This window comes from Carcharodon carcharias, chromosome 19, assembly GCF_017639515.1.
Source record: "Carcharodon carcharias isolate sCarCar2 chromosome 19, sCarCar2.pri, whole genome shotgun sequence".
Classification (NCBI taxonomy): domain Eukaryota; kingdom Metazoa; phylum Chordata; class Chondrichthyes; order Lamniformes; family Lamnidae; genus Carcharodon; species Carcharodon carcharias.
Window position 1 is genome coordinate 96,698,261 of NC_054485.1, and position 25,203 is coordinate 96,723,463.

A 25,203-nucleotide genomic window follows, 5' to 3' on the forward strand; every position below is an offset into this window, starting at 1 on the left:
CTCCTGTATATACTATATAACACAGTGAGTGTGTTACAGGGTATAACACTCCTGTATCTATTATATAACAGTGGGTGTGTGACAGGGTATAACACTCCTGTATCTATTATATAACACAGTGAGTGTGTGACAGGGTATAACACTCCTGTATATATTATATAACATTCCTGTATATATTATATATCGCACTCTGTGTTACAGGGGAATAACGCTCCTGTATATATTATATAATACTGTATATTACAGGGGTATAACTCTCCTGTACATATATAACACACTGTGTATTGCAGGGTATAACACTCCTCTATATATTATATAACACTCCTGTATATATTATATAGCACACTGTGTCTAACAGGATATAACACTCCTGTATATACTATACAACACACTGTTTTACAGGAGTATAACACTCCTGTATATATCATATAACACTCTGTGTGTAACAGGGTATAACACTCCTGTATTTATTTTATAACACACTGTGCGTTACAGGGTATAACACTCCTGTATACATCATGCAGTAATGGGAATGATTTTGTACCAAGTCTTCCCTAGTCTGGTCAGTTGCCAATACCCTGTGCGGACCTGAGAGAATCTCCGAGTCACCGTGTCATGGGTAGCGAGAAGGGAATGAAATAAGGCAGACAGCGAACCCCAATCCTTAAGAACTGTCACCCAAGACCAGGTCCGGAGCGTAATCCGGCTTCTAGCTGATGAGCAGGATGGGGACGGGGTTGTAATGGACAGGTGGAAGAGTTGGGAGCAGCTCAACATGAACCGATTTTGCAGAAGGCTTTTTTATTTTAAAAAAAAGAAAATCCAATTTTAAAAGAGGGAGAGCTGATTTTTTAAAAATTAAAATTACAAATAATGAGCACTGTTTCATGAGACTGCTATTGGTTACCAAATCTAAGAACAAGCACAAATCAGCATGGGGACCAAGAAGAGGGCACAGGTTCCATCTGATACAGTTCGAGGCTGATTCCCATCTTCCTGAAATGGTGTCTTCCCAACTGGACAGAACCTGTGCTGTACCTGACCTGAGAGTGCTTAGTGGGACAGTGTAGAGGGAGTTTTGTTCTGTATCTAACCCATGTTGTACCTGACCTGAGAGTATATAATAGAGTGTAGAGGAAGCTTTACTCTGTGTCTAACATGGGCTTTACTTGCCCTGGGAATGTTTGATGGGCTGAAGACAGAAGTAATTTAAAAAATATTTTTGGGATATGGTAGCATTTTGTGAAGAAGGCTGTGGGTATGTGTGTGTGTGTGTTATTAAACTGGGGAAAGGTTAATAAAGACAGCTTGTCTGTGGGAGCACAGAGATGAACGGTAAAGAGATAGGTGCATGCATTTGTAACAAGAGGCTATGGTGAAGTTGAATGTATGAGTAAATAGGTTGAGTTTAAAATTTGCATTAGGTGACAGGTAGGAACTTGACTTCTCAGTTGTTAAGTTTCAAAGGGAGTTTAGAAGTGACAAGGGACTTTTAAAACTTACAAAGGTTTCATTGGTAAAGAAGGGGAGGTTATTTGACCCTTAAGTGGATGCAATCGGAAAACATTCAAGATTTTTATATTTTGGGAAAATTGAGTTCAAAGAGGTGCTTAGAAAAATGGAGTCTAAGATCAATGGGGAAAAGGATATTTAAGGAAAGATGTTCAGCTGAGCTGTGTTGGCACTGTTACCAGTTCTGTGCTGAGAAAAGTAGTGAGTTTGAAGTAGCCATCCAGTTCAAACCAGAAAGGTTTTTGTTTTCGGAAAACAGTCCGTTTCTGAACTTTCTTCGGTTCCACCGAAGGGGGAGAGAAGTCACGTGTTATAGTTTATTAAAGTAGCAGAATGCTTTGCCTTGGTTAATATCGCTGGGTTTTCATGGTTAAAATCTTTAAGGGAGCTGTTGCCAAGTAGTTTAATTGTGTATTCTAACCAAGTGGGTTGTTTTGGGGGAATGTTTTGTAAGACTATTTAACTGTGTAATGTTAATCTTGTGTGCTTAAGTTTTTTTTTTACCTTCCCGTTAATAAATCTTTTAACTTTAAAATCCTAAAAGTGTTACTGGGATTCTATGCTTCTGGGATCAGTAGTTTTCCCCTCATTTTCAGAATATCAAAAAAAAGGTTATGATCAATAAGACAAGTTTCCCTCTGGAATGTGGCTTGCTCAGCAAATAACATCAGCTGCGGTCCTAACAGTGCAGAGGGAGCTTTACTGTGCATCTAACCTGTGTTGTACCTATCCTGGGATTGTTTGATAGGACAGTGTAGAGGGAGTTTTATTCTACATCTAACCCATGCTGCCCTGGGGGTGTTTAATAGGATAGTGTAGAGGGAGGCTTTCACTGTATCTAACTTGTGCTGTACCTGCCCTGGGAGTGTTTGATGCCAACACTTGGTGTTATGTAATTGGTTGTGTTCCATCCCCTAGCACCAACACCCCTCATCTGGGCAATGACGAAAAATGCCCACAAAAGACGAGCAACCAGGATTGTACAATAGAGTCATTTTTACATTGTCAGTCGACGGTACAGTTTGTTAGTGTTCCAGAACTTTCCCGGTTAAAAGGTCCATGTTACTTGGTTCCAGAGTTGCCGCCGTGTCCGTCCACCCATCTTGAGTGATGCCGGTCACAACCACCAAAAGTAAAGCATCACCATGAAGAGGCAGATGCCAGTGGCTGCCACCTTGGTGAAGCGTGACCTGGAGTTGAGCTCTTTGGCATCATGCTGGTATTTCTTGGACAGGCTGGACAGGTTACTCGCTTTGGTGTTCAGGGCTGAAGAAGAAAGAAAGATTAGAATGGGAGGAGGCTCAAAACATGCTCGTTCCCGCATCCCTGCTGCCAGCCTTCATCAAACAAATGGGTTCGGTCAATACTTACGTCACCAAGTGTGGCAGGTAGAGGTCAAAGGTCAGGTGGTGGCTCAAGAGGCTACTAAGAATGACCCCCTCAGCTACAAGGAGCAGGGAATGGAGGCTGGGATCAGGAACAAGAAGACAGGAGCAGAGGCTGGGATCAGGAACAATGAGATGGGAGCGGAGGCTGAGATCAGGAATAAGGAGATGGGAGCGGAATCCAGGATCAGGTATGGGAAAGCTGGGACTATGCCGGTGATTGGACTTAAGGAACTGGGAGGAAAACCTCAGAATAGGCACATGGAACCAGGAGCAAGGGCTTGGGATTGAGTACATGCCTCAGGAACCGGATTGTGAACAAGGGGCCTGGGGTGAGGTGCGTGTAGTTGGGGTCGACGTGAAGAAGCGAAGTGAGAGGCCACACTGGAGAGTGGGATCATTTCCAAGCTCTTGTTTTACATCGATTAAGAAACAGGTTTGAAACTGGTATTGTGCTGACTGACTCTACCTCCACCCCACAGGGGTTTTTCCACGGGACAGAAATAATTAACCCCTCATGCTACCTGGCACATTGCCTGCCTGGATATACAGACATGGGCTGAAATTTTATTAAAGCCTGGCGCACCACGGGACCCTGGGCATCAGTTTACCAGTCACAGGCAATTAAGAGGCCGCTAACAGAACTGGCATCCAATTGAGGGCGGCGGCCAAACTCCTAGAGCTGCTGGCCTCAGTCAGAGGGCGAGCAGCCTGGGCAGTGGCCCCTGCTGAGGCTGCAGAAAGGAGAAGAGGTTGCCTCTGGGTTGAGGCACCCTCGAAGGCCCGATAAGCCTGAGATCAGCCGAGGTACCATCCAGCTACTGCGCCACAGCTGCAGAATACTGCTTGCCATCAGGGAGCCCTCTCCATGAGCCAAAGGGCTGTCACAAAGCAGGGTCGGTCACCCCCCCACCCAAGCAGAGCATTAGTCTGGGTCTTGTTAGCCTATTGCAGAATATATGTATTGTAAAAGATAAGCAAGCAAATTCAAGGTAAAAATCTAAAGGCCAGGCCTGCTGACAAATGGTACCGTCTCCCCACTCACCTCTTGCAAATTCAAACTTGCACAGGGGGTAGAGAATTGGGAACAACGAATTTTTACAAAGCTGGGAGATGATCTGGTGCAAGTGGACTGATTACAGCTACTTGAAGGGAAACGAGTGGCAGGCCAGTGGGAGGCATTCAAAAGCAAGACGCCGCGGGCACAGTGTAGACATGTCCGCACAAAGGAAAAGGGCGGTACTGTCAGATCGAGAGCCTCCTGGTTATCCAGAAGCATACAGGGTAAGACAAAGCAGAAAGAAAGCTTATGGCAGTTGCGAAAAACTTATACTGTAGAAAGCCGAGAGGAGTATAGAAAATACAGGGATGAAGTAAAAAAAAAAGTAATTAGGAAAGGAAAGAGATGATATGAAAAAATATTGATAGGTAAAATCAAAGAAAACCCAAAAATGTTTTACCAGTACTTTAAGAGCAAGAGAATAACTAAGGAAAAGGTAAGGCCTACCAGAGATGTACATGGTAACTTGTGGGTGGATGCAGCAGATGTGGGCAGGGTTCTCAATGAGTTCTTTGTCTCTGTCTTCACTAAGGAGAGGGATGATGCAGGCATTCTAGTTAAAGAGGAGGAGTGTGAAATATTGGATACAATAAGCATAGTGAGATAGGAAGTACTGGAGGGACTGGCATCTTTGAAGATGGATAAATCACCAGGGCCAGATGGATTGCATCTCAGGCTGATGAAGGAAGTCAGGTAGGAAATAGCAGATGCTCCGAGGATCATTTTCCAATCCTCACTAGATACAGGTGAGATCCCAGAGGATTGGAGGTTTGCGAACATTGTACCATTATTAAAAACGGGTGCGAGGGATCGGCAAGAAAATTATAGGCCAGTCAGTCTGACCTCAATGGTGGGAAAATTATTGGAATCAATTCTGAGAGAGAGGATAAATGGCCACTTAGAAAGACACCGATTGATCAGGGATAGTCAGCATGGTTTTGTGAGACAAGGTCACATCTTACTAACTTAATAGAATTTTTTTGAGGAAGTAACAAGGAGGATTGATGAGAGTACTGCAGTGAATGTTGTCTACATGGATTTCAGTAAGGCATTTGACAAGGTCCCACATGGCAGACTGTCAGGAAAGTAAGATCTCTTGGGATACAGGGGAAGGTGGAAAGTTGGATCCAAAATTTGGTTCAGTGACAGGAAACAAAGGGTAATGACCGACAGATGTTTTTGCGAATGGAAAACAGTTTCCAGCGGCGATCCAAAGGGCTCAGTGTTGGGTCTTGGACTTGGGCTTAAATATGAGAGGCCATGATGGGAAATTTGCAGATGACACGAAAATTGGCCGTGTAGTTGATAGTGAAGGAGATAGCCGTTGTCTCCAGAATATATCAATGGTTTGGTTGAGTGGGCGGAGAAGTGGCAAATGGAATTCAATCCAGAAATGTGTGAGGTAATACATTGGGGAGGGCAAACAAAGCTAGGAAATGCACAATAAATGTGAGGGTATTGAGAGTGGTCGGGGAAGTGAGAGACCTTGAAGTGCATGTCCACAGCTACCTGATGGTGGCAGGAGAGGTGGACAAGGTGGTCAAGAAAGCATATGGAATCCTTTCCTTTACTGGGCGAGGTGTAGAACACAAAAGCAGGGATGTAATGACAGAGCTGGTTAGGCCACAGCTGGAATTTTTTGTACCGTTCTGGGCACCACATCACAGGAAGGACATAATTGCCTCTGGAAAGGAGATTTACAAGACCGTTGCCAGGGCTGGAAAATTGCAGTTTTAGGGAAAGATTGGATAGGCTGGGGTTGTTTTCCTTGGAACTGAGGAGGCTGAGGGGTGGCCTGATTGAGGCGCACAAGATTGTGAGGGGCCTGGATAGGGTCAACAGGGTTATCTTGTTTTCCCAAGAAAGGGATCAATTAGCAGGGGCACAGATTTAAGGTGATTGGTAGAAGGATCAGAGGGGACACGAAGAGGAACTTCCTCACTCAGAGGATGGTGGGTGTTTGGAATTCACTGCCTGGTTTGGTGGTGGAGGCAGAAAACCTGAGGCATTAAAAATGTACCTGGATCTGCATCCAAAGTGCTGTAACCTTCGAGGCTACGGACCAGGTGCTGGAAGATGGGGTTAGAATGGACGGCTGGTGTTTTAATTTTTCCTCCGCAGCCAGCACTGACATGATGGGCTGAATGGGCTCTTTCTGTGCCATTACATTTCTACGGTTCAAAGGACGCTTCTTCAGTGTGATAAGTACCTCACTACTACAGGGACTGGTTGAAGCAAATAGTCCAAATGCGTTTAAGGGGAGACTGGACAAGCACATGAGGGAGAAGGGATTAAGAGGTTATGATGGTAGAGTTAGATGAGGAAAGGTGGGAGGAGGCTTGAGTGGAGCATAAACACCGGTATGGACTGGTTGGGCTGAAGGGCCTGTTTCTGTGCCATATATCTTATGTAATGCTAAGGAACACCACCAGCTGTGAGTTGCCCTCTATCCCAACATAGAACTATCGCTGTTCCTTCACTGTCGCTGGGTCAAAGCGCTGGAACTCCCTCCCTGACAGCGCTGTGGGTGTACCTACACCGCAGGGACTGCCATGGTTCAGGGCGGCAGCTCATCACCACCTTCTCAAGGGCAATTAGGGATGGGCAACAAATGCTGGACTTGCCAGCGACTCTCGCATATAAAGGCAAAAATATGCACCAGAATGGAGAGCCAGAGGAGGCACAATGTGTCCAGACAGAGGGCAGGATTGGAGATGTCAAATCAGGAACGCACTTGGAGGGGTGTTGGGGGGGCGTGGTGGTGGGGGGTGCGTGGTGGTGGAGGGGACACACAGCAGGGGATGGGACACTCTGGATTTCTCCATGGAGAGCTCGAAGGGCAAAATGGCCTCCCTTCTGTGCCATAAATGACTCCGTGACACTTTGTCAAATTAGCATAGCTCCCCAAACATATCACACAGGATGAGACAACAACTCGAGGCACGCTCAGTCACACAGCTTCTAATTCGGGCAGCCTAATAACTGCAGAACCGAGCTGATAGAAAGCTACTAAAATCCAATTACACTGGGGAACAGGAGGAGACAATGAAGGGACATTCAATGCACAGAGCTCAGGGCTATATTTCCAAATTCAGCCTATCGCCCCCATCCCCCTCCACTCCATTACTCACTCCACCCCTTCCCTCAACCTCTAGTCAGCACAGAACCAAACAGCACATACGGAGACTGTTCAGCCCATCCTGTCCGTGCTGGCCCCTGGAAAGAGCGATCCAATTAGCCCCAGTCATTTCCCATCACCCAGCAGTCCTTTTTCTTCCTCGAGTATTTATCCCAAGCCCATCTTAAAGTTATGATTGGACCTGCTCCCACTGCACCTTCAGGCCACATCACAATAACACATCACTGCGCAAACGAACTCTCGCCACCTCCCCTCTGGTTTTGCAGCCATTAATCTTACAGCCGTGCCCCTCTGGATTCTGACCCTCTGGCCAATGCCAACCTGCAGCCACCTGCCACTCACCCGAGAGCGCCTCCCCTCGCTGCAGTACCTCCTCGATGTTGGTCACCATAATCCTCTGGACATCGTGAAGCTCGCTGTTAATGGAGCCCAGTTTGCGTCGGGACCACGAGTCACTGTACGACTTCTTCAGCTTCTGAATGTAGGTGTCTGCAGGGCGCGGGGGAGCGAGGGGAGACAGAGAAAGAGGTGACAATAAAAATCTGGTGAGGGCCAACAGGAACACAAGCAATGCCTGCACCCTCTGCGGGCGAAACAGGTGCTGACAAACTGACCACGACACTGCCAACCTCAACAATTCGGCAAAAGGTCACCAACTGTGCCAATCGGTTGTCGGTGAGAGGGTTGATGGCTCTGGTCAGTGGATACAGAACTGGCTGACAGGGGCTGTACTGAGCCACATTTGAACCAGGCTTTTCCAAGCTCGATCCTGTCTCTACTTTAGTTTCACTGATTTCACCAGGAAGGCAACGATAATAGCTCCTCCCACGTAGGGGTCAGCCTTGCTGAGTCAGGGAGTTCAGGGGTCAAATCAGACTCCAGAGGCTAGAGCACCAAATCAAGGTCATCGTGCTAATGCAGTAGTGATGGAGTGCCGCGCTGTCCGAGGGGCGGCGCCGAGGGAGCGCCGCGCTGTCCGAGGGGCGGCGCCGAGGGAGCGCCGCGCTGTCCGAGGGGCGGCGCCGAGGGAGCGCCGCGCTGTCCGAGGGGCGGCGCCGAGGGAGCGCCGCGCTGTCCGAGGGGCGGCGCCGAGGGAGCGCCGCGCTGTCCGAGGGGCGGCGCCGAGGGAGCGCCGCGCTGTCCGAGGGGCGGCGCCGAGGGAGCGCCGCGCTGTCCGAGGGGCGGCGCCGAGGGAGCGCCGCGCTGTCCGAGGGGCGGCGCCGAGGGAGCGCCGCGCTGTCCGAGGGGCGGCGCCGAGGGAGCGCCGCGCTGTCCGAGGGGCGGCGCCAAGGGAGCGCCGCGCTGTCCGAGGGGCGGCGCCGAGGGGCAGTACTGAGGGAGCACTGCGCTGTCAAAAGATGCCAAATTTCAGATGAGACAGCAAGCTGAGGTCTCGTTTGCCCTCTCGGGTGGGTCTAAAAGTTCCCACGGCACTACTTTAAAGTAGAACAGAGGGAAATCTTCCCAGGCCCTGGCTGCAATTTATCCTCAACTTGCCTCCAAAGAAAAAAGCAATAGGTCTGGTCATTTTGACACTGCAGCCTGCCGGAGCTTGCTGCCTTTCCTTTATTAGAGCAGTGACTGGCCTGCAAAAATACTTCCTTGCCTGTAATGTGCTTTGGGACATCAGAGGTTGAGAGAGGCACTGTATAAATGCATGTCATTCCTTAACTTGGCACGGCGGCCTAGGGGGTTAGGCTTGTTTAAGTCACTGTGACCCAGACATGAACTGATCTCAATTACAACGCAGCTCGGAGACCAATTAACAATCAATCACCGCTGTTGATTTTTCTTCCAACTGAGCTGTCGCCCTGGTAACCGGTCTTGCGAGACTTTTTCTTTGGTTGACGCACTGGCACCAGGGAAAACCAACACCAACTCAGCAAATACATCACAGCTCGAACTGTCACTGCTATGTCAGGTTTCCTTTAAACCAGAGCAAAACTTTAAGAATTCTCTGCCCCTCCTCTCTCTCCCGACAGCTCCGACTCCTGGTACGAGTGAACTAGCTGGGACCTCATCCAGGTGGCCCTGCTCCCCTAGGAGCCGGGGGAATGAGTGATGGTAGGACATTCAACCACAGACGCAAGCATGTCCGAGTTTAATACACTTCTCCCTGAAGCCCTCCATCAAAACACACAGGGGTGAGCATGACCATTAAACATCCAAGCGAGGGGGAGGGGTGGGAGGGGAAGAGACATGCCGCCAAAACTTTTCACCTGGCACTCATCAGGACAAATTCAAGAATGCCAAATTTCAAAGGAAGCAACAATTTGTACCACGTGACAAGAGGGAAGCTGATTGGCAAGTCTGCTCTGATTGGTAGAGGTGTTGCTGTGGAGACTGCACCAGGGAACTAATGCTCCCCCTTGCTTTAGTTGGCATTTGCCAACCTTGCGTCTGTCCCGATGAGTGCAAGGCAAAACATTTCGACAGCATGCCTCGTCTCTCTGGACTATCAAGTGACTGTTAAGTTTGCCTTTAAAGTGAAAAAAGTCCGGTGATTGGAAACTTGGTGTCAGTCAGAAATAGCGTTAATTTTTCTGGGAATGTGTGTTAAATTGTGCAAGACCAAAATTTGGATCCTTTGTAATGTTACAGGTAATTGAGCGTGTAAGTGCGCAGGTCCTGCGCATCGGGAGCTCTCCAAGCTGACCGACGCCTCGGATCCTACCCCGCACCCCCCCATCCCACGCTAAAAGGCCGCATCCCACACCCCCACCTCCCCCACCCGCCCCCGGTTTTCACCATTTCTTCCCGAATTTCTTACCGAATTCGATGAAAACGTAGGGCCTGGAGACGGTGGCCACCTTCTTAATGTAGAGCTCGCTGAACTCCGCCTGCAGGTCATCCAGAAAGGCATAGGCCATCTTCTTGGAGTAGTTCCCCTCGCACAGCACCAGGTAGCAGACGCCTCGGTCTATCAGGTAGCTGCCGGCGTACACAGAAAGATCCCATTGAAATGGCCCGACAGTTTGCGTGGATACTGGAATTTGCGGGTGAGTAATGGGCATTGTGGGTTGAAGTCTGGTGAACACCCCCAGGACACTGGAGTCGAGGCCAAGGCGAGAGTGAATCTCATACGGAGGCTAGTGGGTACCATCTGGGGGAGCAGAGCCAACACAACATACATTGCTTCCCTCGCCCTGGTCTACCCAACAGCACAGCACTGCTGCTCAACCTGGCTCAGGAGCCTCCACATAAACCATATCTATGGGGGAAGATGGCGGAATATCACTGGACTAGTGATCCAGAGGCCCAGGTTCGAGTTCTGGGAAAATGGGTTCAAATCCCACCACAGCAGATGGTGGAACTTAAATCCAATCAATAAATCAGGAATTGAAAGCAAGTCTCTGGACTGGTGTCCATGAAACTACCACCGATTATTGTTAAAAACCCATTTCGTTCACTAATGCCCTTGAGGGAAGGAAATCTGCTGTCCTTACCCGGTCTGGCCTACCTGTGACTCCGCGCCCACAGCGATGTGGTTGACTCTTAACCGCCCTCCGAAATGGCCTAGCAAGCCACTCAGTCCAAGGGCAATTAGGGATGGGCAACAAATGCCAGCCTCGCCAACGAGGCCTGCATCCCATGAACAAATAAATAAAAATAACATGTCCACCTCTGGGAAGTCATGAGGCCTATTTCTAGAAGACTGAGACCAGCACAAGTCCTGTGGCTTCCTGTGCTAGCACATATTGATTATCCTGATGTCCATAGGGAAAGCATTCTCCTCAAAGAACACCACCGGCTGTCAGCTAACAAAGCACTACCACACAGGGCCTAAAAATAACACCCCACCCACCAGCCTGAAATCCTATAGCTCCAACTCTACATCCTACAAACTGAAGACAGCCCCACTTCTCAATGGCACACTTCCTGGCTGACTCCACAGCCTGGTAACTGACCCGAGTAGCAAGGCCCCAGCTTTCAACCTTCCACGGAATGTCTGGACAACCTTCAACCATTTGAGGACGGGCCAGAGAAGATGTGGCCGCTCGCTCGGCAAGTGGAACATGAGGAGCAGCTCAAGTTGTGACTGAGAGCCCTCCAAGCCGGACCCATACGCTGAACTCATTGCCTGAGGGATCCATTCCCGGTGGCATCACAACCATTCAGACCATGTCAGCTGAAGGATTGTCCACCTTGACATCGAATTCTAACTGCTTCCCCGGCTGCTGTCACCCCTCGACCACCCTGCACCCTAACTCACCCCTCAGCCCTCACCCCACCCTATCATGAGGAGATACTAATGTGTATAATGTTATTGGAAATTATTTTTTAAAATAGAATTCTGGTGGGGGGGTCTGTGTCTGGGGAGAGTGTGTGTGTGTCTTAATTGGATTAAAGCCAGCTAGTCTGGGTGCTTTGATGTACAGTAGTTTTGAGATGTTAACTACGTTAACAGTAAGCAGAACAGCAAGGTAAAGTGTTCATTTGCATATGTTGAATAAACCACTCAAGACTGCAGATAAAATCTTGCACCTAGCTAGAAGAAGTCAAACAATGGGTTTATTTTTTTCAGCTTACTAATAAAATTGGTGCTCTGAAAGGGGTTTGATTGTTAGAAGAGCTGAAGTTCAAAAGATCTAGTGATACAATGGAAAGTTTACATTCAAAGGGAAAGCTGGGTGTAAAAAGGAAGGAGTTGGTGTGCGTAAGGTAGAGGCATTTAAGACCTAATCAGCCTGTATGCCTCCAACCAACTTGCAAAGGAACCTTATTCAGAATTCGTAAGGTCAAATGTGTTTTGCCCAGTGTCTATTTAAAACTATGGGTTACTGTTACCTCAGTGGAGATTTACCTGGGGGTGATTAATTTGGGGATTTGTTAAAAAGTTATTATAGTAGTAATTTGTAGCCAGGTGTATGAATTTAGTTTGTTGTTAAATTAATAAACTCGGTGGTCCTGAATTCAAGTCAGCATCTCGGAATATACAAATTGCAAAAATGGGTTCTGCCAGTCGCTTCAAGTTTCCCTCTGGGATTTGAACAACTCAGCCTTTACCATCGTTGCGTCACCCTTAGTCCCTCCCTCTACCCTAACTCAACCCCCCACCCCCGGCCCATCCTGCACCCTAACTCACCCATCGACCCTCATCTCTCCTGCACCCTGACTCACCCCTCAACCCCCCCACCCTAACTCACCCCTCGACCCTCCTGCGCCCTAACTCACCCATCGATCGTTGTCCCTCCTGCACCCTAACTCACTCACTGAATCTCACATCTTCAGGACATTAATTTACTCAAACCACCTGGAAAAGGAGTTGCTGATGGTAGGGGGCACCAGGGAGTTGAGGCAAACACTTAAACAGTAACATTGCTGGCAAACCTAGCTCCGATCTCACATACAATCAATAAACCTGATCGGTGCCACATACTGAAACATCAGAAGTCCCGTCTCCAGGGTGCATCGTGTCGGAGAATGTTCCGTCAGCTTCCGGAAGAGCTGCTTGGCCTGGTTTTGATATTCCTGTAGATTCCGGCCCGACTGTAACAAACAACATCAGGCATAGAGTCATTCCGGTACAGGGGTCCATTTGGCCCATTCAATCAATGCTGGCCCAGCTGTAGACCAACCCAGTCTGTCCTACTCCCTTGCACCAATCCCATAGGCCCTGGGAGCCTATTGCCCTCAATTGCCCATCCAAATTCCTTTTGAAATCATTCAATGTCTCCGCCTTCACTACCCTCGTGGGCAGTGAGTTCCATGTGCCCCATAAAAACGTTCTTCCTCACATCACCCTCTGCATCTCTTCCCCAAAACCTTAACTCTGTGTCCCCCAATCCTTGTTCCGTAATGGGAACAGCTTTTCTTTTTCTGCCTTATCTAAACCTGTCATAATCTTAATACACCTCTATCAAATCTACCCTCAACCTCCTTTGCCCAACCCCAGCATCTCCAACCTAACCTTGACATTAAAATGCCACCGATCCCTGGAACCATCCTTGTGACTCTCCTCCCAAAAACCCTCACATCCTTCCTAAAGTGAGGTGGTGACCAGAAATGGATGCGATACTTCGGTTGTGGTTCAAACCAGAAGTTGATGAAGTTTCAGCAGATCTTCCTTCCTTATGTACTCAACACCTCTATTCATGAGGCCCAAGATCCCATATGCTCTGTTGAACACCCCTTCAATATGTCCCATCACCTTCAAAGATCTCTGCACATGAAATCCCAGGTCCCTCTGTCCCTGTACACTCTTTAGAACCATGTCATTATGTTTAACTTACCACTCTGCATCCCTTCTGCCAAAATGCATCTACTCATACTTCTCTGTATTAAATTCCATCTGCCACCTGCTTGCCCATTCTACTAGCCTAGCATTGTCCTGTTATAGTCGATTCATATCATCCTCGCTGTAAACACATCTCCAAGTTTGGTCACATCAGCAAATTTTGAAATGTTACTGTTTTCCAACATCCAAGTCATTCATTATACATCTCAAAAGAAAACAGTGGCCCTAGTAGTGACTCTTGGGAAACACCACTCTCTACAATCCTCCAGACCGAAAAATAACCATTTACCGCAACTCACTGTTTTATGTCCTTAAGCTAATTTTTTATCCAACTGGACGCTAATCTTCCTAATCTATGAGCCTTAATTTTGTTAACCAGCCTTTTATGTGGTACTTTGTCAAACGGTTTAAAATCCATATAGACAACATCCACCGCGTTCCTCTCATCAGCCTTCTGTGTTACATAATTATAAAATTCAATCAGATTCATCAGGGGTATCATTTTGAAGCTGACTGTTCACATTTCAGAGATCCAATGCCAATGTAAAGCACTACAAAGTCAGGGACAGCAGGAGTTAGATACAGAATAAAGCTCCCTCCATTCTGTCCCTTTCAAACACTCGCAGGACAGGTACAACATGGTTTAGATACAGAGCAAATCTCCCTCTGCACTGTCCCATCAAACACTCCCAGGACAGGTACAACATGGTTCACATACCGAGTAAATCTCCCTCTACACTGTCCCCATCAAACACTCCCAGGACAGGTACAGCACAGGTTAGATACAGAGTAAAACTCCCTCTATACTGTCCCATCAAACACTCCCTGGACAGGTACAACATGGTTCAGATACAGAGTAAATCTCCCTCTACACTGTCCCATCAAACACTCCCTGGACAGGTACAACATGGTTCAGATACAGAGTAAATCTCCCTCTACACTGTCCCATCAAACACTCCCTGGACAGGTACAACATGGTTCAGATACAGAGTAAATCTCCCTCTGCACTGTCCCATCAAACACTCCCTGGACAGGTACAACATGGTTCAGATACAGAGTAAATCTCCCTCTGCACTGTCCCATCAAACACTCCCTGGACAGGTACAACATGGTTCAGATACAGAGTAAATCTCCCTCTACACTGTCCCATCAAACACTGCCTGGACAGGTACAACATGGTTCAGATACAGAGTAAATCTCCCTCTGCACTGTCCCATCAAACACTCCTGGAGCAGGTACAACATGGTTCAGATACAGAGTAAATCTCCCTCTGCACTGTCCCATCAAACACTCCCTGGACAGGTACAGCACAGGTTAGATACAGAGTAAATCTCCCTCTGCACTGTCCCATCAAACACTGCCTGGACAGGTACAACATGGTTCAGATACAGAGTAAATCTCCCTCTGCACTGTCCCATCAAACACTCCTGGAGCAGGTACAACATGGTTCAGATACAGAGTAAATCTCCCTCTGCACTGTCCCATCAAACACTCCCTGGACAGGTACAACATGGTTCAGATACAGAGTAAATCTCCCTCTGCACTGTCCCATCAAACACTGCCTGGACAGGTACAACATGGTTCAGATACAGAGTAAATCTCCCTCTGCACTGTCCCATCAAACAGTCCTGGAGCAGGTACAACATGATTAGATTCCAGTCTGTAATTCACTCCTGGGTATTCATTACTCTATATCATCTTTTGCTGTGAACATTGACAGTGATGATATAATAGATTCTCACAATCCTCAATCAATGTCAGTTCATGTCTGCCTTAAAATGTTTCCAGTCAGCTGTTCATTTTTTTTTTATTGAAGCTCCAATATAGGAGAACACTTAAACAGCACGAGGGAGTAGAAGGCTGTTTACTGGCTTTCTGACTGGACCCACAATCTGATCGCCCTTTGCTCCCTTGGTTGGTGATGTTTTTCTTTATTGCCGCATCAGCTAAAGGGTCAATGCTTACAATTCAGAACACAGCACGGTCAGGAAGGACAGAGAGAGACAATATATCATGCGAGTTCTGCGCAAGTAGGGGCACGCTTGATTCTGGAAGGAAGTGAAGGCTGGGCAGGGTAAGCAGTGGTAGTCTGAGGTGCTGGGTAAAGGATGAGTTATCGTGGAAGGCAATCAGTTAATCAGTTTTTGTTTGAGGTTTCCAGCATTCGCAGTGTTTTGCTTTTATCTTGCTTTAATCAGTTAATAAAGTTGGCTTTAAATAAGGTTTACGTGTGTGTGTGTGTGTGTGTGTGTGTGTGTGGAGGGGGGCGGGTGCCAGGTGCAGAAGTGTTTGAGGACCACATCTTTGGAGGGACAAAAAGATTTGTATTCACACAGAGCCTTTCACTACCTCAGAGCATCCTCCATGTGCTGTACAGCCAATGAAGTACTTTTTGAAGTGTAGTCACTGTTGTGATGTAGGAAACTCTGCAGCTAATTTGCTCACAGCAAACTCCCACAAACAACGTGATAATGGCCAGATCATCTGTTCTGGCGATGTTGGTTGAGGAATAAACATTCGCCATTGTGAAATTGTGCCACAGGATCTTTTGCCTTCGTCTGAGAGGGAAGACAGCCTCAGTTTAATGTCCTATCCGAAAGATGGCACCTCCGACAGTGCAGCTCTCCCTCAGTGCTGACCCTCCGACAGCGCAGCTCTCCCTCACTGCTGACCCTCCGACAGCGCAGCTCTCCCTCAGTGCTGACCCTCCGACAGCGCAGCTCTCCCTCAGTGCTGACCCTCCGACAGCGCAGCTCTCCCTCAGTGCTGACCCTCCGACAGCGCAGCTCTCCCTCAGTGCTGACCCTCCGACAGTGCAACATTCCAACAGTAGGAATGTCAGACTATATTTGATATGAAGTGTCTACAGTGGGACTTGAACTCACAACCTTCTGATTCAAAGGCAAGAGTGCTACCCACTGAGCCACCGATGACTACAAGAGAAGCAGCTCTAGCATAACTAATGATAAAATTACAAGAGGTTGAAAGGTAGTGTTTGGAAAATGAGAAACTTGAAGCAAGAGGGACTCTTGATTGTTCAGGAGCATATAAAGAAGCCCCAATATCAGAAATATTTATTATGGCCCATGGTGTATGAAAACTAAGATAGATATCCATTGGCTGTAGATACTGCCTCCCCTCATCCTCATCTTCCACTCTAGTCACCTCTATATCTGCCAGGCCAATATACCGTTCCAACCCCACCCAAATTCTCAAAGAGGATTTCCATTCCGCCCACCTTCCAGTGGGAACAGTCCCTCCTTAACACCCTTGCTCATTCTTCCAAAATTTCCACTTCCTGCTGCCCTCCCCTCACACCTGACAATACAACAACTGCCTCGTTGATGGGAGATGCAACACCGGGTCTCATTTATCTCCACCCGCAACACTGCCTGGGGGCCCGAACACTCCTCCAGGTGACACAGCATTTCCCTTGTCCTTCCTTTAAGCTGCTGTACTCTACGCACCGCTGGTAGGGGGTCTCCTCCACACTGTAGACAGAGACTAGGTGGCTGCTCCCCTGAACACCTCCACAGGGTTGCCAACTCTGACTGAAGCCACGCCAAGAGGTTTCGTCACATGACTCCCTGCAGGCCCAACCATTAAAACAGCCATTTTTCACCATCTCCAATATTTTTCTCAGATATACAAAAAGAGAATGCAAAAAATACCTTTTTTCCTTTAAATGTCCTTGACTTTTTTCCTGGGTGTTGCTGGTAGCAGTGTCCAGGAGATTAATGTTCATCTCTCAGTGACTCCAGGGCTATCCTGAAGGGTTGGCACAGCGTGACTGTGACTGGTGATTCATCACTTTTGCTCTGCCTCCATGGTCCCAGTCCCGATCCCACTTTAACCTCTGCCTCTTTCGTCTCCTGCACCATTCCAATACATGGAACGGCAGCCTAGGCTTTCCTGGGAACTGACTCTGCCAAAATGGCACAGGTCAGCCATGACCTTCTTGACTGGTGGAACAGGCTTGAGGGGCTGAATGGCCTCCTCCTGTTCCTACGCTCCTCTCTATGCAGAGAGACTGGGAAATTGTGCAGTAAGTGAGCCTTGCCATTAATTATACCACTCCATATTTTTTTCTGGGCCTATATCACAGCACCGTCATTAACCTCAACAAACACTGCTCAAAATTACTTATCACCACCCTCTCCTGCTTCAAATTGATAGCAATTGTGCCTTCCCTACAATTAAGCTGCTTTTTGGACCAGTGCTGCTTACAGTGAAAACTAATAGCACCGGGGTGATTTACCAACTTTAAATGCATTTTCTGGTTGTATTTAAATGATTTGCCAACATCTCGAATGATCAGAACCTGTGGAAAGGGAGCTTCTTAAATCATTCCACAGAGGAAGGCATATTAATACTGATTCTCTAAAATATTTTGTTAAAACACTCGCCCTTTTCAAGCAGTAATTGTTGCTATGAACTGATTTCAAAACCCCCGCAGTAAGGCCCACAAAGAAACTGGTCTGAGAGCCCATCTAATCCTATTACAGTTAAGTATCTTCATTACAGACATGGTGTTGAAGTGCTCTTAGGTGATGCTGGCTCCAGTTCTCTCTTCACACTTGGATTAAAATATTTTGTATACACAAGAAATTTTTAGTGGGCCTATTAGTCCAGTGTTTAAAATTTTAAAAAGGGGCTTTACATTGGATTGCAAGGGATATAGAGCACAGAAACAGGCCCTTCGGCCCAACCAGTCCATACTGGCATTTATACTCCACTTGAGCCTCCTCCCGTCTTTCCTCATTTAAATCTACCATCCTAATCCTCTATTCCCTTCTCCTTCCTATACTCGTCCAGTTTGCCCTTAGATGCGTCTATACTATTGAACCACTTCCTTGGTAGCAATTCCCACTTTCTCGCCATTCTTCGGGTTAAGAAGCTTCTTCTGAATAAAAGGGCAGGCAGTGAGGAGGTTTTGTGGCGCAGTGGATAACATCCCTGCCTCCCAGTCAGAAGTTCCAGGTTCAAGTCCCGCCTCGGGACTCGATGCCCGAGAAAGGGGCATTCATAACGCAGCCAAACTGGTTGGGGATAAACTTGTAAATCCTTCCAACGCATGCCAATGGCAGTTGGTAAGAGTGGGAGAGATTCCAGGTCAGCCATGTGATGGAAAGAAACTGGAGCCTCTCCCATCACTATCCATAGCTACGGGCTACAGCAACTCAGGCTCCTTGGGCTGGGCCAGTTGGCTGGAGGACCAGTGTGGATCAGATCGGTACGGATGGCATGGGTTCGATCCCTGCCTCAGCTGGGTGGGTTTGGGACCTGGCTCCTTCTCCCAACCCATGGTGGAGGTGGCAGCGACATGGGTCAGACCGACCTTCTGACAGAGAACTCAAGAAGAAGAATAGGGTAAGACCTTAAGACATAGGAGCAGAAGTAGGTCATTCGGCCCATTGAGCCTGCTCCGCCATTCAATGAGATCAATGGCTGATCTGATAATCCTCAACTCCACTTTCCTGCCTTTTCCCCATAACCTTTGATTCCCTCACTGATTAAAAATCTGTTCACCTCAGCCTTGAATATACTTATAGGACCATATGAGGTAGAATGCAGAGATGCTATTTCTGCTCATGGGGTAAATCAAGAACAAGGGGCATTCTCTTAAAACTGGAGCTGTGCCATTCAGGAGGGATATCAGGAAGATCATGTGAAATAGGAGGAGTAGGGCCATTCAGCCCATCGAGCCTGCTCCGCCATTCAATAAAATCATGGCTGATCTGATTGTGGCCTTAATGCCACATTCGTTCCTGTCCCCCATAACCCTCAACTCCTTTATCAATCAACAATCTGTCTAACTCAGCCTTGAATATATCATTGCTTCAAACAAAAGGTAGTGGAAATCAGGAACTCTCTCCCCCAAAATTGACAGATGCAGGAGTCAAAGGAACATAGGAACAGGAGAAGGCCATTCAGCCAGTCGAATTCAATACCATCATGGCTGATCGAACACTTCAATGCCTTTTACCCACATAACCCTTTACTCTATTGTTAATCAGGAATCTATCAATCTCTACCTTAAACACACTCAATGACTAAGCTTCCATGGCCCTCTGAGGTAGAGAATTCCTAAGATTCATAACCCTCTGAGTAAAGAACTTTCTCATCATCCCGGTTCTAAGTGGCTTTCCCTTATTTTGAACATAAGAACATAAGAAATAGGAAAAGGAGTAGACCATTCGGCCCCTCGAGTCTGCTCCGCCATTCAATAAGATCATGGCTGATCTGACTGTGTTTTGATTCCCATATTCCCATTTAACCCCAATAACCTTTGATTCTCTTGCCTAACAAGAATCTATCTAACTCTACCTTAAAAATATTCAATGACCCCGCCTCCAGCACCATCTGAAGCAGAGAATTCCAAAGTCGCACAACTCTCTGGGAGAAAAAAATTCTCCTCATCCCTGTCCTAAAATGGTGACCCCTAATTGTAAAACAGTGCCCCCAAGTTCTGGACTCACCCACAAGATGAAACATCCATTCTAGAGGAAAGGAAGTATTCCTTGTATACTTCAATCAAATCACCCCTCGCTCTTCTAAACTCCTGTGGAAACAAGCCCAATCTGTCCAACCTTTCCTCATCAGACAACCCACTCATTCCAGGTTTCAATCTAGTAAACCTCCTCTGAACCACTCCATCGCATTAACATCCTTCCTTAAATAAAGAGACCAAAACTACACACAGGATTCGAGGTGCGGTCTCACCAACGCCCTGTGTAACTGAAGCGTAACATCCTTACTTTTATGTTCAATCCTTCTCATAATAAAGGATAGCATTCCCTCAGCCTTCTTAATTACTTGCTGTACCTGCATACTAACTTTGTGACTCATGTGCTAGAACACTTCGATCCCTCTGCACCTCAGAATTATGCAGCCATTCTCTATTTAAGTAATACTCTGCTTTTTTGTTCTTTCTGCCAAAGTGAACAACTTCACATTTTCCTCACATTAAACTCCATTTGCCAGACCTTTGCCCACTCACTCAACCTATCTATATCCATCTGCAACATCCTCATGTCCTCTTCACAACACACCTTCCTACCTATCTTTGTGTCATCTGCAAAGTTAACTACCACGTCTTCACTCCCCTCATCTAAGTCATTGATGTAAATCGTAAAAAGTTGAGGCTCCAGTACAGACCCCTGTGAGACTCCACTCATCACATCCTGCCAATCAGAAAAAGACCCACTACACACACTCTCTGCTTTCTGCCAGCCAGCCAATCTTCTATCCATGCTAATATGTTACCCCCTATACCGTGCGCTTTTATTTTCTCTAATAATCTTGATGTGGCAACTTATCAAATGCCTTCTAGAAATCCAAGTACAATACGTCTACAGGCTCCCAGGGGAAACATCTTACCTGCATCTACCCTGTCTATTCCTATAAATAGGTTTCAATGAGATCACCTCTCATTCTTCGAAACTCCAGAGAATACAGGCCCAGTTTCCCTGATCTCTCTTTATGAGACAGTCCCGCCATCCCCGGAACAAGTCTGGTGAGCCTTCGTTGCACTCCCTCTATGGCAATAATATTCTTTCTGAGGTGAGGGGACCAAAACTGCACACAGTACGGTCTAACCAAGCTTCTATACAATTGAAGCAAGACTTCACTACTCCTGTACTCAAATCCTCTTGTGATAAAGGCTAACACACCATTAGCCTTCCTAATAGCTTTCTGCACCTACATGTTAGCTCTCAGTGACTTATGGACAAGGACACCAAGGTCTCTTTATACATGTACGCTTTCTAATCTCTTACCATTTAGGAAATACTCTGCACATCTGTTCCTTCCACCAAAGTGGATAACCTCACATTTTTCCACATCATATGCCATCTGCCATGCTCTTACCCACTCATTAAGTCTGTCCAAATCCTCCTGTAGCCGCTTTACATCTTCCTCACAACACACATTCCCACCTAGCTTTGTGTCATCTGCAAACTTGGAAATATTACATTTGATTCCCACATCCAAATCATTGATATATATTGTGAACAGCTGGGGCCCAAATGCTAATCCTTGTGGTACCCCACTCGTCACAGCCTGCTAATGCGAGAATGACCAGTAAATGCTACTCTCTGTTTTCTGCCTGTTAGCCAATCCTTAATCCATGTCAGTATGTTACCTCCTATCCCATGTGCTTTTATTTTGCTAACCAACCTCCTGTGGAGATCAAAGACCTTCTAAAAATCCAAGTATACTATATCCACCAACTCTCCTTTATCAATTTTGTTAGTAACATCCTCAAAAAACTCTTACAAGTTCATCAAACATGATTTCCCATTCGCAAATCCATGCTGACTATGATCATGATTATCCAAGTATCCATTTATCACATCCTTTATAATAGATTCTAGCATTTTCCCTACTACTGATGTAAGGCTAACAGGACTGTAGTTCCCTGTTTTCTCTCTCCCTCCCTTCTTAAATAGTGGGGTGACATTTGCTACCTTGGTGTGCATATCAATAGATCACTGAAGGTAGCAGGGCAGGTAGATAAGGTGGTTAAGAAGGCATATGGGATACTTGCCTTTATTAGCCGAGGCATAGAATACAAGAGCAGGGAGTTATGCTGGTTCGGCCACAAACGGAGTACTGTGTGCAGTTCTGGTCACTACATTATAGGGAGGATGTGATTGCACTAGAGAGGGTGCAGAGGAGATTTACCAGGATGTTGCCTGGACTGGAGGGTCTGAGCTATGAGGAAAGATTGGATAGGCTGGGGTTATCTTCCTTGGAGCAACAAAGGTTGAGAGGGAACCTGATAGAGGTGTATACGATTATGAGGGGCATAGAGAGGGTGGGTAAGAAGGCACTTTTTCCACTAGTAGAGGGGTCAATAACCAGAGGTTATAGATTTAAGGTAAGAGGTAGAAGGCAAAGAGGGGAGTTGAGGAGAAATTTTTTCACCCAGAGGGTGGTGGGAGTCTGGAACTCACTGCCTGAAAGGGTGGTTGAGTCAGAAACTCTCGTAACATTTAAGAAGTATCTAGATATTCACTTGTGTTGCTATAGCCTCGAGGGCTATGGGCCAAGCACTAGAAAATGGGATTAGTGTTGTCCGATCTTTGTGGACGGGTGTGCACAGGATGGGCCAAATGGCCTCCTTCTGTGCTGTAGACGCCTATGAGTCTTCCAATCTTCAGGAACCATTCCAGAATCAATGGAATTTTGGAAAATGATCACCAATGCATCCACTATATAGCAACCCCTTCAAACACTCTGGGATGCAGTCAAGTCAACTGGAGCTTTCAAAATTGTGAGGGATAGATTTTTGTTGGTTAAGGGTATCTAGGGACAGAGACAGGTAAATGGGTTTGAGTCACAGATCAGCTTTGGTCCAACTGAATGGCGAAGCAAACAGATGGGCCGAATTGCCTTCTCTTGCTCCTACACCCCAAGGAAAGTGTCTCACTTGGACACCGTGCAGTCCTCCTGTCATAGAACTGACATTTGTACCACCACACCAGCACTATATTCGCTCATTCTTTACGAAGTAGTGGGTACAAATGATATGGAGGTATTGGAGGTGAGGGGTGATGAAGGCAGTTTGTTGACATTTGGGCCGGAGGCCCCTTAAGAGAGCACGGCACTGTCATGGGACTGGAACCTGGGTGAGTGTGGATCTTGGACCCATACTGTGGACTGGCTCTTTCCCTTTTCACCTGACTGCAGGATTCACTGTTTCACTGAAATCTAATTGAAAGGTTCAGATGGTTTTCATATAAAGGAATGGATAACCAGGAGCAAGTTACAGACTGCAATCTAATCAAGGGGTTCAGATGGTTTATAGAGGAATGGATACCCGGGAGCAAGTTACATACTGAAATCTAATCGAAGGGTTTAGCTGGTTTATATATAGAATAATGGATACCTGGGAGTGAGTTACAGACTGGAATCTAATTGAAGGGCTCAGATGGTTTCTATATAAAATAATTGATACCCAGGAGTGAGTTACAGACTGGAATCTAGTCGAGGGGTTCAGGCAGCTTATCATAAGGTAAATCAGATATCACAAATCCCAACTATGAAATTGTAGCCATTGTCTGAATGCAAGATGTGGTCACCACTTCAAATCCATCCTAAATGTCTGACTGCACTCACAAAAGTCATGGGCAATTTGACAAGTGCTTTAACATGCCTAATGTTTGCTGCCAGCAAATATCACAATTGGCAGCAAGAGACAGAACCCTGACAGATAGTGAATCCTCCTTCAACGATTAGCAATCTCACCGCAATCGTTGCCAATTTCTCAGCCAGTTAGCTCAATGGCAATGTCACCAGTAAGGGTACAAACCTGCACTCGGTGCACCCATTATATTCCATTAAGTCACCCAACTGCCTGGGAGGTCCTATCAGTGAGGAGGGGGAGGGGGAAGGTGAGAAAGGGTCTCAGAATACTCAACGCCACAGGTTTTCTGCGTTGCAATGCAGGTGACTCACAGTTGCAGAGACACTTCCACGTCGTAAATAAAGAGAGCTTGCCTCCTGCCTGATATGGTTAGAGTTACAAAGTTGTGGGTTTGAGTCCCCACTCCAGGGTCCCGAGTACATAATCTTGGCTAACACTCCAGTGCAGTACTGAGGGAGCGTTGCACTACCTGAAGTGCCATCTTTTGGGGCCTGTGGGCCCTATCTGCCCTCTCCAGTTGGCACACAAAATACCAAGGCACTATTTTAAAGCAGGGCAGGCGAGCTATCGCCAGTGTCCTGGTCAATATTTATCCCTCTATCAACACCGCCAAAAAGCAACAAATTATACAGTCATTAACACAGTGCTGGTTGTGGGAGCTTGCTGTGTGCAAACTGGCTGCCACATCTTGTGCACTACAACGATGAATACACTTCAAAAAGTACTGGTCTCCTACAAACTGGCAACCCACAGCTGGCAGACTGTTTTGCTCGGTGCAAGTGCAACAAAGGGCGTGACCCACCTGAAAGCTCCCAGGTGGCAGAGAATGGCATATTCTTGGCAACACAGGCACTATCACCCACTCCCTTCCAAGGAGACTTGAAGGCGGACAGTCAAACAGCAGAGAATGCAAACTGAGGTTGGGGGGCGGGGGTGGGGGGGGAAGTTGATCAATTATACCATCAATTATAACTATGGAACCCTGCAAAGGGAAAAAGGCCTGAAGCCAAAATGCTTCTACCCGAGAGCCTAGGTGAGTGTGTGCATGTTGAGTAAATACCTGCTGCTGTAAACCCTGTTACTTCTACTCCAATGCCCCAATAACACAGTAGAAGCTGGGGAAAGGGTCTCAATCTCGCTCTCGCTCTCTCTCTCTCCTCCTCTGCTGCTTGTTACCTGCTCGTTCTCCTGCATGGAGGCGGCAAGGGGCAGCCCGTCCGCCACCCGGGCGATCATAGTCATCAGGATCATCTCTCTTTTTGTTTTTTTTTTAACGCGGAGAGACAGACAGACAGAGCGCACCAACTCGGGGGCTGCTGCAAAGGTAAGAGTCCCGGGGATGTGGCACCGCTTTTGAGTGACGTGGCTCATTCTGCGCTGCAGCGCCGCGTCAGCGCAGGGCAGAGAGCGACAGGCAGACAAGGCAAGGCTGCTGCTGCTTAAAGGGGCAGGCAAGGCAGCTGCTGCTGAAAGGGGCAGGCAAGGCAAGGCTGTTGCTGTTTAAAGGGGCAGGCAAGGCAAGGCAGCTGCTGCTTAAAGGGGCAGACAAGGCTGCTGCTGCTTAAAGGGACAGGCAAGGCAAGACAGCTACTGCTTAAAGGGGCAAGCAAGGCAAGGCTGCTGCTGCTGAAAGGGGCAGGCAAAGCAGTTGCTGCTTAAAGGGGCAGGCAAGGCAAAGCTGCTGCTGCTGAAAGGGGCAGGCAAAGCAATTGCTGCTTA

General features: G+C 47.2%; 1 protein-coding gene across 1 annotated transcript; it reads right to left on the bottom strand.

The window, feature by feature from the left end:
- Positions 1-2,493: 2,493 nt before the first annotated feature.
- LOC121291648 (vesicle-trafficking protein SEC22b-like) lies at positions 2,494-24,865 on the bottom strand. Its single transcript, XM_041213123.1, has 5 exons — positions 24,661-24,865; positions 12,477-12,586; positions 9,867-10,027; positions 7,439-7,585; positions 2,494-2,778 (listed from the first exon to the last, which is right to left on the bottom strand). The coding sequence occupies exons 1-5, from the start codon at positions 24,853-24,855 to the stop codon at positions 2,630-2,632; spliced, it is 762 nt and encodes a 253-aa protein (XP_041069057.1). The 5' UTR covers positions 24,856-24,865; the 3' UTR covers positions 2,494-2,629.
- Between the last annotated feature and the right edge of the window lie 338 nt (positions 24,866-25,203).

Excerpts from the sequence above, each read along its gene's own strand:
- LOC121291648 (XM_041213123.1), bottom strand. The coding sequence starts at position 24,855 with ATGAGCCACGTCACTCAAAAGCGGTGCCACATCCCCGGGACTCTTACC. Across the intron at positions 10,028-12,476 it reads ACGGGACTTCTGATGTTTCA|CTACCTGATAGACCGAGGCG; the intron begins GTATGTGGCACC and ends GTACGCCGGCAG. Across the intron at positions 2,779-7,438 it reads GCGAGGGGAGGCGCTCTCGG|CCCTGAACACCAAAGCGAGT; the intron begins GTGAGTGGCAGG and ends TTTCTTCTTCAG.